We start from the raw sequence: 18,821 nt of genomic DNA on the forward strand, positions 1-18,821 counted from the left end.
GGACAGGTGGCCACCCGAAGCAGCCGCCAAAGCCACACTTGAAACAGTTGTGCCATGGCCTTCGGCTGGGCTGGGCTGCTTCTGTCCATGCTGCAGAGAAGTGAGCTGTGCCTGGAAACACCACCTGAACCTGGGCTGCACTCGAGGGAGAATGACACAGGCAGCACAGTGTCATTTTTCTTTACTGGCATAACAGCCCCCAGCCGTAATAACTGAAAAAGTAAAAACAAATAAACCCTTTTCATTTCCACTCAAGATTATTCGAGTAATTTTTATTGAAAATATAAGATCTACAAAGCCATGGATACCCAGCGTGGAAGAACTCATTAAGTTAGCACATTCATCTTTAAAAGGAAAATTTCAGGTCGACCTAAGGTACAATAATGTTCAATTTAAAATCTCGTTTTTCCTTCTGTAAGTTTCAAATCTCTTTTCATTAGGAGGTTCTGTGCAAGAGCTGCTTGTCATGAAAGGAAACACTTTACAATTCATGAATGTGTTCATTATATAATAAATGAACAGCAACAATATACTAGCCTTTTTTTTTTTCCTGTTAACAGTCGTGTGTTAAAGTAAACTCTTATTTTTTTTTCCATGATTTGGAAATTAGTTACATATGCACCAAAGGAGCTAGTAATTTCTGCTGCTTGTCAGCTACACACAATGAGTATATTGCTGTGTGCTTTCCCCAACAATGAGGATTTTAGTAATATGCAAGGTGTATAGCATGTAATACCAAAACCTGCATCACAGAAAAGGTTAATTATTTTCTTATTCAGCTGCCAGAGTTTATAACCTTAGGCCCCTCCCCAGAGCCAAAGTAGGAGTGGCCATCCATTAGGTTATGTAAATTAAATGTGTACGTTTTCCTTGTTGGCAAGTTCCAAGCAGTAAGCGAGAGTGCAAACAAGGATCTGTAAGCTGCCACAAAATGTATTCATATTTCTACTCCGTGTTGTAAGAGCCAAAGGGAGGACATGTATGTCAGATGTTGAAAGAACAACTGAATCTTTGTTTTTGATCATTATGGTCAGTCTGTCATGAGGTCTTGTATCTGAATGCTAAAAATGGCACCACACTTGGACATCCCATAGCCTTACACAGTACATTTGTGTTTCCCTAGCCACTGAGCACTGGTCTCACAGAGACCCTGACTTTATAAGCTAACAAAATATAGGTTTGGGTGCTGAAGAATCCAAGGGAGGGCTCATATAAAGACAATTAACCCTCGCACCAAAACCTAATTTTACGATTTTACTTAAAGCCACACTGAATCTGTTGTGAGAGGGTGAAGATATAAATACACCTCTCTGCTTCATCCATAAGAAGGTGGACAACTGACCATTCGAACAGAGGGCCTTGAAACAAAGCTTAGTTGTCCTTTAAACAATGAAAAGGAGAGGCATACATAAATGGTCACCAAGGCACAATATGACAAAGGTGAAGAGTCCCTGAGACTCTGGTCTGGGTCTGTACCATTCCCCTCCCTATACAAGTAAATGAGAACATTTAGGAAAATATAATACAAAATCTCTTACAGGAAATATAGACTACACTTGCTAAAATCACTTCCCTAAAAGTGTTTATAGCTTTTTTCTTTTTTTGAGTTTTTTTTTCCTTTTTTTTTTTTTTCTTTTTTTTTTTTTTTAAAAGACCTTCTTTAAACAGATAATGCAAAGACTGGTCCATTTTTTTCTTACCCGGCAAGCCAAGCTCTAATGACTTCACTAAGCAGAAGTTGTATTAAAATACATCTTCATAGTATTGCTACAATTTGGGTAAATATGTTCTGAACAGCTTGATGAGTACTAAATAAACTTTGCTGTTTTACAGCATACATTTTAATTTTTTTGCACTTTTTTTAAGAATAGAAAATGCAATTATAGTGTGCAAAAGAAAAAAATTATCTTCTAGCTGAATACTGTAATTTTAAGCCATGCCTTCCATAAAAATGTATTGACATGTGTAAATAGAAGAAAAGAAAAAAAAATACAAGCAAACAGAGATTTCATTTCCTTGCAAGGAAAGATTAACTATCACAAACTGGATCACTTGAGTTCTGTATTCTTCAGACAAAGAAATGAAAAAAAACAACCCAAAAAAACAACTGAAATGCTTCAAATGTCATCCATTCCACGATAACAGGTTAAACTTACAGTGTTGCTTTCTACTACTCCCATTAACATGGATAGAATGATTTGCTGCTGGTTGGATACTGAATACAAAAAAGCAAAAGAAAGTTGAGATCATCCCACATGAAGTCATTATTAGAGCTGGCTTTTCCCCCGTTTTGAAGTACAGTAGTGACTTGTAAATATGACCTTTTCTAAAGATCATCTGAGATTTGAAGATTTATCTGCCTGCTTCACCCAAACAACTGCTGAAAGAATTTACTCTGTAAAGCCCGCTATACAGCGTTCAAGATATTTTGGGTTTGGTTTTTTTCCATGAAAAAGGTACCACAAAAAGTAGTTTCAGGTTTTTGTATCTCTGAATCCCTAATACATTGTAGATTACATTTATACTTCCATGTTTGAAAATGGTTTCTGCAAAATCAAAATAACTGTCAAACTCCCTTACGCCGTGCTTCCAACAGTTTGAATTTAATACTTTTTGAATGGAATGACATAATTTATTTTCTTTAATTTGCAGTATGGCTACATCAAGCTAGCTTTAAGTCACAACTGTACCTAACCACAGTTCTCTGCAGCATACCCATGATTTACAATATCTAATATTGTGGTTACAGTGCAGGGAACCGTGGGTAAGAAACCTCCATGTCAGAGTACTGTGGTTGGGGTTTCCCGGAAGAGTGGCAGTTGACACCTCTGGAATATTCATATATAAGTGCTTCAGTCAGATGGTCCTGAGTTGAACGGGTAACTCAGGCACTATGAGAGCCTGGCATTCAGTCTGCGGGAATGTGTGTAACCTCCATCACTTGAACCGCTTTGCAAACTGTAGTGGTCTTCAGCATCACTGGCACTTCCAATACTGTCCATTTCACCTGGAGTAAACTCCATTCCTTCAATGTCTACTTCTAAAGAAAACATAAGAAGGCACATTTTCAGAAAGAGAGCGATTGTAGCAAGTAATCATGGACCAGTGTCAATCAACGTTCGGGTGAAACCTGAATCTTATTTCATTTGCTGTAATTAAAAAAAACAAAGGAACTAGAACAGTAATTCCTGAGGAAGGGATCACCTTGTCCACCTGAGAATTAAAATCCCTTCTGTCCTCATCCACATAAATATACTACATGACATCAATACCAAATGCTGTCCCAGAACTGTTCCAACCTGTGCATCGACACTGATTTAAAAAAACTAAAACAAAACCGACTCTCAAAGGCCATAGTACTGCAGCACTGTTCATAGTAATTCCAACCTATACAGGTGTCAGCTAGTAGTGACTGTGGTGTGGCCATCTGTGCACCAGTAACTGCACCGTGACCAACAACTCATCTGCCACAGGCCCCGAATAAGTCAGCCTGTGCTAGTGTTCAGGCACAGAAAAACTTCAAATGAGAAAATAAGAAATGGTGACAGGCAGCTTGAAGAGCTCTGTCTTAAATGAGAACCAAATGTAGAGAACACTCGGTGATTGTTACACAGAAAATATTTTAAAATTTCACAATAAATGATGTGGAATTAATTTATTCATACAAATGAATTAAGACCAATAAGATCTCTTTCTTCCAAGAAGAAAATATTATTCCAGCCTTACCAATAATTACACTAAAAATTCAGAACATTAAATGGTAATTGTTTAAAAAACTGGCAAAAACACACGCAGTATAAATAGCTTTAAAAATACGTGCAGTATTAACAGCTTCAAAACAGATTAGAAAAAACATTTTTCAAAGTCTGTAGAAAAGATGTAGTAGGTTTTTATTCTGCAAATCACATAATGGAACAATTTTGTCTGGGTTTTGCTGAAAGCTTGATTTTAGTTTTAAATGATGTCTTCTTGATTCCCTACTTCCCTTTTCCTTCCTGCTCCTGCAACTCCCTTTGGGAAGCCCTTATTCAGTTACCTTGTTCAGAGTCAGTGGATATTGTTGATCCCATACTGTCAGTGCGGATACGCTCCATGCCCTGCACAGATAGCTGCTCCAATCTGCGTTTGAGGTAGCGGTGTTCCCGCTGTAATTGTTCTTTAATATTTAGAGCTTTTCGGTCCTGTTCTTCCAATTTCTTAAAGGGAGAGAAAAATAGTAAGCTGACAATTCTTACTAAATGTTTACTAAAACAGTAAGTAACAAGATCTTCTCATAAACAGTAATTTGAAAGCAATTTATGTAATTAATTTAAAATTAAAATTACATTTTAAATTATGATTTTTTTGTTACCATTTTATAGAGGTCAGTGCAATTTAAGCCAGCTAGGCCATAGCTGAATTTGTTTCACAAGAAGATACATGGATACAGGGGAGGGCGAGGGGGGAAATCCCTCAGAGACTCTCTTGCCACTAGCAGACATTCCTCAGCTAAGATGGAATTATTGTTGCCTTGGTTGTGGGGAATATTTAAATCATTTTGTCAGGCAAAACTGGCACCATTTTTGGTAACTAGCGTGCAGCTCAGGTTGCAGTTAGAACGTAACGCCTCCTTAGGTGGAATAAGAGACATCACCATAAAGGAGCCATTGCGAGCCTCCTGAATGCTCTCCCTTCTACTATAGGCCATGGAAACTTTTAGCATTTAAAAAGCTTCATTAGCAATAAGCAGTATTGATTACATATAGTAGGAGGAATTTACTAACAATTCTCTTTATTCTTGCATTTTTTCCTTCAATTTTCACAGAGCAAATATGATAATTCTGTGATAACCTCCTTCAACATCAGTGGTATTAATCCAAAACTTCGCAGCAAGCTGCCTGTGGAAGATCTACCTAATATCTCCCCTCTGCTTGAATAAAAGAAGGAAAATTTTGGAAATAGAACAAATACTTCACACCTGGTAAAATGTGCTGCACTGTTGGTCCAAATGCAGTAACAGAAATAGTATCTTTAGACATTTCAGCCAAACCCTCTTTGAAATCACTGATAGCCATTTAAAAAAAAATTACTATACAATTAGGGAAGAAAGTGTAATGAGTATGATGGGATCAAAAGCAGGAAGGACACACAAATCAAAACACCTTACAATATTTTAAAAAATTACCTAACTGATGAAGTAAATTACAGGTTGTAGCCGTAAAAGCACTTATAAGACAGACCAAATTTCTCTGTGAACTGTGTTTACACAACCACTGAGATTTGGGAGATGTGCAGGGAGTGAACGCAGCTGCTGGCAATTCCTGCCTTCTGAATGAATCTATGCTTGGTTTCCTGAGGAGAGTGGGGTGGGACAGTGCACAGCAAACCACAAGGCAAAACAATTTCAGAGATTTTGCTGTTCCAATGCAAGCCTGAAAGCAGAAGTATTTATCTTTGAAAAAATAACTGACACTATTGAACTGGGAATTTTCCTGGCTGAATGAAATCTAACTCTGCAACCTCATGTTAAGCCCCCTCCCAGGCAATATGCTACGTAGATATGCATCATATGTGGATACACAATGTTGTAATAAGAAAAGGGGTTGGTACATCCATGTACACAACAAACCAAATGTGGCCAATTGATCAGATTTCCTTTTCCTGTATTTTCCTGGCTGCAATCCCAAACTCTAACAACTATTTTAGGAGTGAACTCAGTGATTCATATCCAGGAGAGTCGAAACCGTGCAAAATGTTAGGGGCAAGTTTCAATGTATGGGGTGTGGGGTGGAGGTGTGTGGGTGTGGGTGTATGTGTGTGTGTGTGGGATGGTGGTGGTGTGTGTGTGGGGTGTGTGGGGGTGTGAGGGGTGTGTGTGGGGGTGGGTTGGTGTGTCTGTGTGTGTGAAAAGTTCAAAAGTAATGACTGTATTAGAAATCGCAGACAGACATTGACGTGCTCTGCCAGTGCAGTGGGGAGGTAGCTGACCTGACAAAGGAGAGCAATTAAGTGGCAACCCAGTTAGGGTAGGCTCAGCTAAAATCTTACAAAGAAAGTTAAACTTCAGTTCCAGTTGTCAGAAAACAAGTACCTGGTACTGTGCACAACGGACTTGGAAAGAATGTGTTCCTAGCCTTTTTCATCAGGAGTTGAAATGGTAACTACATGGCTAATCTCTCACACTTGCCACTTGTAAAAACAGCTTTTCAATTTGTATGCATAAGCCCATGATAGGGGGGCAGCCCAAGACAAAAAACACATGCAGTGCCTTTCACGCATGTTAGCCTGAATTATAAACAAGAGGCCAAAATCTCAAATGGTAAAAACAGGGGTTGCCCAGCTGGGGTAAATGTGCTTGTAAGAGCTGAGGAAATAGCTCAGTAAACTTGCTCACAAGAATGGTTTTGCTTAAATTAATCTTTAATTCTCTGTATGAATTACACCCTCTTCTGCAACTGCTGTCAATCTTAATGCTGTACAGCAGGCTGTTAGTTACCCAAAATACTACAAGATTGCTGGCAGTGTCCAACCCCTCCTGACTCTTTTCTTGACCTGTTTTCCTATAACACTGCAAGAATGCCAGATGCATCAATTACAGTCCTGGACACAGCAGCTGATTTCAGTACCTGTTTGCCTTATTTCTGCATATAACCCTGTTCCCCTGAAAACGATGACAGTGAAAATGAGAGTGAAGGTGTCTTAGGAGAGAGGAAGCCCGAGGAACAATTTCGTTTGAATTACCTGTGCAAACGTATAACCGGCACTGCTGCTGTATCACAAGCAAGATACTGGGTTGGTTTTTGTTTTAAATTTGTTACACCCATGAAACGTGCAAGGGGAGCAGCAACTAACAGGAAACTGCATTTCTTTTTTGGTTTCTTTTAAACAACTGACAAATGCTCCAGCATCTGGCTATCTAGATGTGGGATGGGGCTTACTAGTAGCTATAATCTCTTTGACTCCATCAGTTTTTTCATTCATTAATGGATCTGGCTTTTTACACTGAAATCAATGCAAGTACAATCCTATTTTCCTCAGTCCTTAAAAAACAAATATATTCACAAAGACCAGCTTTGATACACATTTTTTTAAAAATACAATATAAGCCATTAGTGACTAAGCAAAAATCACAAAATCACCATTGTATGTATCTGAGACTGCAGGGTAAATTGAAAAACATAAAACCTTGCTACTGCAGCTGAAACGCTTGCAGTTAATAAAGGCCAATATATATCCAGAAGATTGTACATATGGATATGGATTTTGTGTGAAAATTAGTTTCCTCTCTATGGATAGACATTCTGGAAGATTCTGCGTTAAAAGAAATAAAAATATGGATAAATGTTCTTACCTTGATATGCATCTTAGCTCTTTTCAACAGACTTAGAGTGGTGTGTCTGGTGCTGTCCGGCCCGAGAGGCACAAGCTGTTTTAGCTGTTCCAAATATAGCCGGAGTTTAGCCCGCCTGAAATTATTAAAAACAAACAGCGTTGTAGTAAAGTTGCACCCCAACAGCATATCCTATATGCAAATACCATCTGTTTGCAGGATCTCTGTGCAGAACTTGATTCAACGGTGGCTTCCTTTCCCTCCCTTTGGCAAAGTTTCAGACCGAAAGGTCACTTGAAATGCAGTCATGTTGCTTGGCACATTCAAATGGTAGTTTCATACCTATATTTCAAAGCAGTTTGCTCAGTCTGGTTAGTCCCATCTTAACGAAGGGGGAGCACGCTCAGAGATCTGAGAAATCCAGGCAAGGCTGCATCTATGGCTGGGTAAGGAAGATAAACTGGGACCTCACTGAAAGCCACTGATTTTTGCAGGCTGAGACAGAGCTTGGGGGGTGGAGCAGGGAGGCTGCACACCCTGATTCCCTGCTCCCCCATTATCCCTGCCTGATGCAGTAGGACGCACTCCTACTACACATGGTGAGGGCATTCATGCAGCTCTGCACAGCTCAGAGCTGCTTCCAGCCGTGGTTTTATCAATATATTGCAACAGGGAGGCTCTGATGGCCCTTCTCCTCCCACCTACTGACCCACAGTGCCCCCCGAGAAGGAGACATTCCTTCCTCCTCTCACTGTACAGCCACCATAACCTCTATTATAAACACACAAGAGAAAATACTTCAGCCATATTGGGTCCTGCTTTCTCTGTTACTCAAGTATCACTACTGCTGCTCTCAGCCATCTCTCCTCTGCCAATGACTAATCAAATCTATCAGTAAAAAGAGGATAAACAGAGTGGTATTTCTACAGATACTTAGTTTCCAAACTTTGTCTTTGAGAAAGGAGCTGGCAGTACTGTCTAGGAAACACTTGCTTCAACTATCAAAAAACAAGGCAGTGGCAAACCAAGGAACAGTGTGTGCGTGTGTTTCTACAGTTAAATCCAAAAGACATTTTTTCCTGGGTTTAATGCACAATTCTTGAACATGAATCCATACAGTTTTGCAATGAGATAGAAATGGATGCAGAAGCACTTACATGAGCAACAGCTCTAATACTGTCCTTCCTGCCAGCCTGTTAAGAGATTGAACAAAGCAATGACCTGGAGCATGCCAACATCCCCCACAAAGGACTAACCATAAGTGAAGCGGATCACAAGTGAGAGATGAATAATCATCTTTTTCAAATCTGCTCGATGCTGCATGCAGGAAACAAACTTTGCAGGAAATTTAACGCTTCAGGTCAAGAATGAACTTACTTTTGAACAACCAGTTCAGATCCAGAGTTCAGCATCAGTGTTTGAAATGCAGCTGAAGAGAATTTAATATGCACCAAATGACAAATTACACATGTGTAATTGGGTTGATTAGTGTAATGTGAAAACAACCTAAGAATTAATGGAGAAAAATTCCAAAGCAAAATAAAATCTAGTTTAAATACAGCACAGTAATGACTACACACTCACACATTTCATTCTGGCTGCCTATAAATGAGCAACATATTAGGTAGGAAATCAAAGAGTATTTCTATAAAACTGCTAATTCTTTCTTCAAGCCACGTAGGGAAAAAGGAATATTGGTGAAAATGTGATTCTCAGGAGAAAACTGATGACAGATTTTTTGTTTAGGCCTGGGGTTTGTTTTCCAGTACAAGGCTCTAAACCATCTAAATGGTTTTATTTAAACAGCAGCAACAAAGACTGAGTAGGTGTTCACAGAAATAGCCCCATCAGATCGCAGAGCACCCCTGTGGCTGGGTAATTGGGTAAATGTGTAAATTAAAAATGTGTAAACTGGGACATTGATCTTTAAAATAGTGAAATGCCAGAATTAGGGACCACTGGTATTTATACAGAAATCCTAATCAGGTAAATTTTTATTTCTGTGTCTGTAATGTCAAACAACTACTTGGCTGGTTTTGTGTCTTAAATAAAAAAAAACTTGCTTCAGGGACTACATTAAAGGGGGTTTTGTTTGTTTTTTAAATGGCCTCTAAACACACATGCAGTCATCTGCGTCACTCAGCACAATTTGGATGCAACTGTATTTAGACAGCTGACAAGAAAGTGGAGACTGAAGATAAAGGAGGATGAGGCAAGGAAGAGGACAAGAATAGTATCCAAGTAGTAAATCGAGAATTAAATACATTGAAATGGAACAATCAATATTCTTGGAGCTATTAAAAGTCTGATAAGGAATATAGATAACCGTTGATCTGAGATCTACTTAATTGTAATCCTGGAAAACATTAATGAAACCAGACTACGTACTCAACTTGTCTGCCTCTTATTACTATTTGAAGAAAGTCTGCTTTCTCCCTGTGGTAAGCAAGGATTTAGTGCATTTCCTTACCATCAACTGGGAAGTTAACAGAAACATTACCAAGATCCAGAGGGCACACCTGCATGCCTTTTAAAAGCACTAATTCTTTTATGTTACCTGCCAGCCACGTAAAGGAGGACTTTACAGAATGCCATGAAGAACATGGGACTAAAGCTAAGAAGACTATTTTAACTGGCCAATGAGAAGAATTGTAAAAAGCTAAATATTACAAAAATATGCTTTAAGGCATTCTCGGCACTATTTATAGCACTAAATGTAATAAAACACTTGCTAAAAGACCTGCTCTAACATTACCTTTTATTTTTGTAAAGGGACTTTTTCTTTCATTTAATTACTCAGCAGCTATGAACCCATTACAGATTTTAAAGCATAAGCTTTATGTAGATCTTTACATAAACGCAGGCATGTTTATGTGGCTAATTCATATATTATAACACAACAATGTAATCAATGGCATAGATTGTGAATGCAAAAAAAGGAAAACCTGCCCACCATAATTCCTGTGGTATTGGAGTAAGTATCTCCACATTTTTCATTTTGCACATCTTAGAAAAAACTGTAAAGAATGTAAGAAAACATTTCAGGCATGTTATGTTAACAGATCACACCAGCAGGAACAAGGGACTCAAACTTCACAGCAGATATGTTGTCGTGTACAGACTCTGCCAGCACTAATTTCTCTCTTTTTCTGCAAGGACCTGACAGCTTTCACTTTTCCTCGGCTGAGTGTGACCACTGGAGGAGGGAAAGGCACTCACAGAGGTAATCACAGCCGGAGCTGCTTTCTGTTTTGCAGCTAACACCTTAAATTCTACCTAAAAAATAAGCTAAAAAAAAAAACCAAACCAAAAAATGAGGCAGCAGCTTCATCTCAGAGCAACGGGGTAATGATCTCTCTGCATAAAATCCGGTTGAAGTTGGGTAATTATGCTCTGCTCCAGCTTCAAAACCCGACGGTTGCACCTCCGCCCACACAAAGCATGGTGTCAGGCCAGGACACCACTGCCTACAGAAGCAGACACCTTTCTCACCTCACGCAGATGCACAGAAATATCACCCTCATCACTGGCACTGAATTTATCAGGGAAAGTAAGGATCTAAAAAAACAGCCATCCAAAAATCTGAATCCTCAAGCCTCTGTTTTGGGTACAGCCCCATGCATGGGGAGAGGTGCATGGGTGACCTGCCTCTGATTTACGTCTTCCTTTGTGTCTGATGATAAAAAGGTTTCAGATGTTCAAGACTTCAGTGTTTCTCCACAAGTGAGCTCACAACAGGGCCCTATAAATCTGCATTATAGCTCTTCTAATGCTTAATAAAAATGAATTACTAACCCACAGACTTGGTCAGTGTTCCGCAGCAGTGGCCATGCCTAGGAGCAGTCAGGTGATTCATCACGTTCACGTAAAGGACAAAGCAACCTGCTGACAACTAATGCAATGGGTACCAGCTGGAATTGCCTTGAACTGGTTTTGAATCCATGTAAGCCATTACCGGCAATATTGGGTATTTCAGAACTGGTAGCAAAATGAACCCTGGAGCCCCAGAACTAGGAGGGACAAAGCAGCACAACAGTGGTGTTAAGAATTTCCCCATACTACAAGGACACCCATCAGAAGTCCATCTGAAGACTACTTACTGCCTTCAGTCCTCAGACTCTAGTTTGCACTAGTGCTTGGCTATGAAAAGGCAGGAGCAATGCTGGCCAGAAGAGCTATGGTTCACCACTTCTCAAGAAAAGGCTGCCATGCAAATGTAAATTAAGATCTTTGACTCTAACCAATTTCAAAATTGTGTTAAATGAGTTCATTAAATAACAATCAATACACTCCCCTGTATGTATGAAGTCCCAAATGCAAATCAATTTTAGCACACCAAGAAATGGATTACTAAGATGCAGAGAAGAAGAAGAAAAAAAAAAAGAAAAAGAAGAAAGAAACAAAAAAGCCTATTGTTCACACTGGATAATCTTCATTCCAAGGAAACTGCAACAATTCCAAGAAATTCCTACAACTACTTGATGGGTGCTTGCAATGGGAACAAAATACTTCTCAGTAGGGCCAGATAATGTAACGAGAGGCAATGGCTGTGCACTGGGAGGGTCAGGGTAGACATTAGGAAACAAATTTTTTGCTAGGGCAGTGGTGCACAACCAGAATAGGTTGCCCAGAAAGGCTGCAGAAGTGCAGTCCTCAGAGGTTTTTCTTACCCAGACAAAGCCATAGACATTCAGAGGCCCCTCCAATCAACATTTCTATGAACATATAAATCAAAGATTGCTTACAAAGCCGTAGCATCCAACTCACTGGACTGCTCCCACTCATCTAACAGGAAAACACCCTCAACCGTGCAACTTACATCTGTACCAGTCTGATTGATAAAGTGCTGGTAGGCTTGTGGAGTGACCTGATCCACTTGCAGTCTTTCCACAGGGCCTCTCCAGGGCTTTTTTAGGTCCAGCACAGCAGACAGAAATGGCCTGCAGCTACTCAGACAGCAGACAGTTGTTCAGGCAGTAGTTGCACAGGTTTTTGACAGCAGCAAAGGTGTGTTTCCTCAATCATTCAAGTATAAATCTAGAGACTTTATTTGGAGGCCACTGATCTGCTCAAAGTCAGCTGGAAAGGCAAAACGCACATCAAAACAAGCTGCTTCGTTCTCAGCATGGCATGCCTCAGCCAGGCCTTGGCAAAATTAAATGGCCACAGACACTCACGGTACAGAGTGACAGCATCGTGTTCATGTGATAAATGTACTTGTCAATCCTGCCATCCTGGCTGGGCAACCGATGCAGACAATGCTGCCTAGAGCCTGTTTATGGTAGGTAGCATGGGGTAGGCATTTCCTTGAAGCTGCACCTGAAAACAGTTCCTGCTGTTGACATGGTGGTGCTGACTGCCAGAGACCCCTTGAGAAAGCATCAAAAGGGCCATGCTCTTGCGTTCCTCATCAATCAAGGGCAAGAGCATAACACTCACTAGTCAAATTCATGACAAGTGTTCACCTTGCACATCCTCAAGGTCTCAGTCCACAGCCTCCCCAAATTAGAATGACAACTCTCCCACGTATACCCGTTCCCTGTTGACCCACAGCTGGCTGTAGAAGGGAAGGAGCAACTCTTACCATCAGTTTGTCATTCTGTGGGAAGTCCCAGAACAGCTCTGTCTGGTCCACACCCACTCCCTCCTACTAGCATATTGCCCAGTTAAGACATGGAGCTGTCCCTGCTAACTGGGGGGCATCTTAGAGCTGCAGCATTTCCAGCTGAGAGGTGGCAACAATCTGGAAGGCTAGGAAATGGACAAAAAGCCACTAAATGTCCATACTCCCATACTGCATGCTCTGAGTTTCCCTTCATCCTGGCTCCAGCATAAGTTGGCTGGGTTAGACAGGGTGGTGTTGCTTCAACACCCACAGCCCAACATACCTGTCACACTATAGTGCATCACTGAAGCACGCAAGGGCATGGAACAGTGCTTGCCTCACAAGAAGGCCCTAACTGTGCTTTCTGCAAGATGCTTTAATGCTCAAAACGCTTGCATGGCTGAACATGTGTCTGTACTTCAGATGTCCCAAATTTAGTTTACTAAACTAGCTCTGTGTACAGGAGGTTGACATACTCTCAAGTCAATTGCTAAATATACTTGCTTGGTGATGTTCTGAAAAGAAAATGACACTATAGATCAAACACTCAAATGACATTGAAAATGCAATCATTACAAGCCATACTAGTGAGAACCACAGATATATTTGAAATAGATGCGAAAATGAAAAATGTGTCATTTCTGTACATTAACCATTCCAGTTCAAAAAGCAAGACAGACTCAGACCCTATCACAAGGCCATTTCAGTACAAATTTAATACAAACAAACCCCCACTTCAAAGAACATAAACCTATTTTAAATGAATCTAGAAGACATATTATTAAAAACTGCACAGAATTTCCAAAGCATTTCAGATTCCTTCTCTCATGTTTCACATTTTTTTTCCACATTCAAACCTATCCTGGTCCTGGTACTGTGCAACGAAGTTAATATGCAAAGGTTTAAATCCAGAGAAATTACAAAATTTTTCGTTGTTGCACAATGACTGTGTAATCTGGCTTAATAATGTAAATAGGATAGAGTCAGAGAAGAACCTCTGCACCAAAAATGCATTTCCGGAGTCAGTTGTTCTCCTGGCACGTTGTGAACCAAGGCAGTCCAGGCCAAGCCCACAACTCTGGCTCAGAGACCCCTGCAGTGAACTAGTGGTTGTGTTTTCTCCCTAGAGAAAGGTGATTCCACCTCCCTACCAGACATGAAATTCAGTGTAAAATACACTAGTAAGCTAACTGCAATTGTAAGATGTGCATCTCTTTACAGGAAGAGTCTTCACAGTTTTATTTATGAAATGCAAATACCTGTGTACAGGCAGCACTCAAGTTTGAGACAGAGTTAACCAGCAAACACAGAAGCTCTGGATCCCTTGTGCCATGCACAGGTCAGGATGCACACAGACAGCATCATTATTCATAAACGTATCGTTATTTCCAAGTTTTTAAGAAATGCAGGCCAGCAGTAAAAACTTCCCCATTGCAACTTCAGGATTCACCTGCAACCAAGATAAAATCAGAGAGAGGAACACTCCCTGCCTTCTGACTCCAGCATCCACCCTTTCTTAGCAGAGCCTGACACAGCAAGGCAAGATCTCTTAAGGACTTCAGCTCTTGAGTGATGACATAATTTTACTGCAAATGGCTTTAATGGTACTGAAAATTAAATATGTTCATGTTATTTGGTATATTCCTGGATATCATGGCCATACATATAATGCAGGTAAACATGTAATTCTATACCTCACTCTGCTTAGTAGTAATTGGTACTCAAGCATACTCCTTACTCCTCCTAAAGCTAACAGTTTTCTTGAACTGTCAGGAACGATGTATTTACAGCTCTACAATACTTTTTATAAGCTACCGGAGATGATTCTGTACCAATTAAAACACATTTGTTTATAAAAGCATTTAAGGAGATTATATATAAACTTCCATCTTAAGAAACCATAGAAATTCTATCATCTAAAAATGGTTCTGAAAAAGCCTATATATTAGTGGTCTGGACAAAATTCAGCACATCTTCAGCAAAATATTAAATACAATGGAAGCTAACAACACTCCACTGAAGTATAAACTCCTGTCCCTTTCATATTTATTTCAGGCAGAAACACTTTAAATACTTTCTGCTCTACAAAGGATACCTCAAATAGGTTTGGGGTTTTTTTCCCCAAAAGAGGCTCTAGCTCATACTTGAGCTGCACAATCTATTTCAACTACACAACAAATTTGCTTTATTGAAAAGGAAAGAAAACCTCTTAGTATTAAAGCACTGTACCATAGCAAGGCACCCAGTGTGCCAGTCGCTATGAGATGTGTGAAATGCTTGCTCACAGCTGAGTGCCTCAGAGTCAAAATCAGAAGATTCAGTAGCGCCCTTACAGCAAACCTCTTGGCTATTTATTATCCCAGAAAAGATAAGCAAAACACCAGTGTTCTGCAATAGATGCTATTTTTCTTCCATATTGAAAACAAAAGCCTGAAGTTTGTGCTGCAGGTGAAGATTCATCCAAGGGCTGTTCCACATGTCTTCATCGGCAAAGCCTGGGAAGGCAGTGGCAACTAACAGGCAGATAAAGCTATGAGTGTCTAATTGCAGTGATTGTTGTTAGTGAATTAAACGCAACAGCCCTACAATCAGTGCAAACAGCCTGCTTTATTTATTTTAGAATTAACTAGGAGTTTCATCCTCTATATGTATTTTCAGTGTGAATATTTTTGTAGATCTGTTTGGCTAAACTGAAACCAGCCAGAAAGCTTTAGCAGCCAGGGAGCTAGCTGGTAGTCTTGGTGTACCTCTGAAGTATGCAAACACAAGATACCAACTGCCTGCGAAGGCAACGGCTGCAAGTGTATCTTACCATCACTAGCTTTCAAAGAGCCAGTGCTGCTATGAACTTAGTCATCTGCAACTTTTCATGGGAATACTGCTCAGAAATATCCTGGTGCTGGTCCTAATGCTAAAGTAAGACAGAGGAAAACCTCTGCTTCCTGTTACACAGCTTACCATTTCAATGTTCTGTGCATTTTATCACTCTGAAAAATATTTCTCTATTTCACTACATATTAACGCACACTGAAGCCAGCATTCACAATGCATTTTATTTACTTTCACTTAGTACCACTTCAGCCCACTTGCTGAGTCAAGACTTCACACTTTACCTTTTTACTTTCCAAAAGTTGCGTCCTGCTCACATTTTAAAACATATGCATGAAACCAGAACTTATTCCTACATGTTCAGTAAACATAAGTGCCACAAATGTATGCATTTTTGGCCAGCTTTAGCTCTTGGCAGCAGCGTGCAGAAAGCCAGCTGGGATGCAAGCTGCAGACAGGTCTTCACCTGGCTCGTCTGTGAGAGGGAAGCTGCTGACTCTCAGAGAGGATGCCTGGCAGACCTTGTTGCCCACGTTGCCCTCTTTCCCTCTCCCTCATTTCTCCATCACTCCAGTAGCTCCCTGCTGAGTGCGATCACAGCTGTTTGTCCTAAATTACCAGCTCTGGGCTACATCAATGTCTCTTCATCTCTCATAATGACTACAAGCCAACTCTGATGCTCCTCGTACTCCAGTTCCCACTGGAGGGTGAGCTGTGGTGGTCCATTTACTGCTGTAAGCCAGGGGCAGCAAAGACAGGCAAATGACAGCAACTCCTGAGGCTCGCTTTGGGGTAGAACGACCCTGTAAAGCGACTCAGAGAACACCAGCACAGAGAGACCTGACCAGAGCCTCAGCGGCTGGTGGCTGGCCAGACTGCCCACGTGCTGTCCCTTCAGGCATGTATCTGACAGCAGAAGCAGGCAGGCTGATGAGGGTCCTAGAGTAACATTTGACACTGGCCAGCAGAAGAAACAAAATCCCTATGGCACAGTTAGTGGCTGTTGCCTTATTGTTCCTTGACCTTCACCCACTCAGGTTCTCCTCCTGCCACAGAGAGTGAGCACGAGCTGTCAAGAGTGGCACACGAGGTGTGACACAGGTGCCCCCACAGCCACTGCCACCCCACCACATGCTCATCCATGTGCCTTAAGCTGCCTGCAGACCAACCCAGCAAGACGACTAAACCACAATACAGGGCTCTGTTTCCAACCAGTTTTTTCCTTCGTGGGCTCGTGGCAGGCACGCAGAGGAGCGCTCACGCAAGGCAATGCACAGGCAGGACCGTGTCAGCGAGGACTCTGGGGCAGGTGGGACACCACCAGCTCTGACTGGTACCTGTTTTAACTGCTGGGGAACATAGCCTCTGGCTCCACAGTATTAAGAGCTGCAGGACCCATGTGACCACCCTCATCCCCTCTCATTTTTTTCTAGACTTCTCCCTGCAGCCAGGCTTGCCCTCACTGCTTTCCCCAGCCTTCAGCCATCCCACCATCTTAAGCTGCTCTTATTTGAAGAGCAGCCACAAAAGGTTTAACAGTCCTTCATCGTCTCGAGTCTTGCCCATAAGTAACAGCAACACGCAGAAATTTGAGATGTGCTTCACAGGAAACATCAATAGGAATTTACAAGCTGTACAGGGATTCCCAGAAGCATCACAAGCAAACATAATGGCAGCTGGATACCATTTGTCTTTCCTGGATGGTGACCATCTCAAATTTACATGTATAGGATCCTCCATTCTTTGGCCAGAGGCAATAAAATCTCTAACTTTGCAAAAATCTGAGGCAACAGAAACCAAACATTATGGAAACAGCTGCAGTACATTTTTCCCATTGTATGGATTTCTTTTCTCCTGCACAAAAAAAAAAAGAAATTCCAACCTATATTTTAGCATTTCAGCCTTTAGGTTCTGCTCATCTATAAAGAACATTTTTCTGTATTTTAAATCTTCAAAGCTAATGTCAGATAAATACGAACAATTCTTACACCTACAGAAAAAGATTTTCTGTTTCAGGTGTCTTCTGTTTTTAGGCCTGTTATCTACTGATTGTCTTTTAACCTCTCAAATACTTTTAAGCAATAGCAAGAGAGGTACCACCTACTATCCCAAGCTCAGCATCACACAGTACCTACCCAACACAGGCACATGAACAACAATGCCTTGTGGGGAAACACACAAATGATGGAAATACCATTGCACACACTTGAAAACAGCATCCGCAAAAAAATAATCAGCCATGCTTTTAATAAACTTATTTAATACTTCTTTCATCCAGCCTTCCACCCATTTGTTTCGCATGTTAAAACGCACATATTGCTACTTAGCAGTCCTCCTAAATTAGACCTTTCAAACCCATCTGTCTTACTGGCATTCAAGTTTCTTAGATTACACTGCAGGGAGACTTAAAATTTTAAGTTTGTCTGTTACCTCCAAATAGTGTCAGACCCAATTAGATAAGAAAAGTGTCATTGCAAGATCATGCTGTTACAGTATCAAGCAGTTTTAATTCCCACTTGAAGTTACATGGATGTACACACTACTTCCACACGCTCCCCACTGAAACCCCAAGAATGAGTGCGGTAACACTTTGGTCCTCGCTGGCGGTGGACCACCGCAAAGCAAATTTACACAACAAATCCAAACCCACAACATCCGTCCGCAATTCTGCAATAGGTGTGTTTTTATTCGCCACCTTTCATGGTGCTCTTTCAAATAATTTGTCGAGGACTGTAGAGTGTAGGTCTAAGAGAACTGCATTTATTTAAACAAGAAAAAGCTGGGTAACAACAGGTTTGCACTGGGTTTACACATAGACAGGAACAGGATGGTGACTATAATTTTCCACAAATCAACTGCTCACCAGAAGGTGGATGAAGAGGATGCGGTCGGTCTCCCCCACAAGCGGCTCCCGGGAGCATACATGTCCCTCTCCCGTGGTGCTTAAGGCACAAGGTGCAGCGCAGCTCTGCACACGCAAGCTACACATTTATCGACTGACAACACCCCAGAGCAAGTCGCTGCTTACAAATCAACTCATGGCTTGAAACCGGCTTTAATTATCAGACTGTTTCCCCA

The 18,821-nt window shown here is 40.9% G+C and overlaps 1 protein-coding gene across 3 annotated transcripts in view; it reads right to left on the reverse strand.

Annotated features, from left to right (window-relative positions):
- Nucleotides 1–251: 251 nt before the first annotated feature.
- Nucleotides 252–18,821, reverse strand: part of MXD4 (MAX dimerization protein 4) — a 39,781-nt gene continuing 21,211 nt past the window's right edge. For all 3 annotated transcript variants that reach the window (XM_055726706.1, XM_055726836.1, XM_055726772.1), the window contains exons 4-6: nucleotides 7,331–7,445; nucleotides 4,037–4,196; nucleotides 252–3,040 (exon numbers count right to left, since the gene is read on the reverse strand). In XM_055726706.1, coding sequence (XP_055582681.1) covers nucleotides 2,892–3,040; nucleotides 4,037–4,196; nucleotides 7,331–7,445 — 424 coding nt within the window. In that variant the 3' untranslated portion in view covers nucleotides 252–2,891. The remainder of the gene's footprint in view (nucleotides 3,041–4,036; nucleotides 4,197–7,330; nucleotides 7,446–18,821) is intronic.

The sequence above is a fragment of the Falco cherrug genome, chromosome 1 (assembly GCF_023634085.1).
Source record: "Falco cherrug isolate bFalChe1 chromosome 1, bFalChe1.pri, whole genome shotgun sequence".
Classification (NCBI taxonomy): Eukaryota; Metazoa; Chordata; class Aves; order Falconiformes; family Falconidae; genus Falco; species Falco cherrug.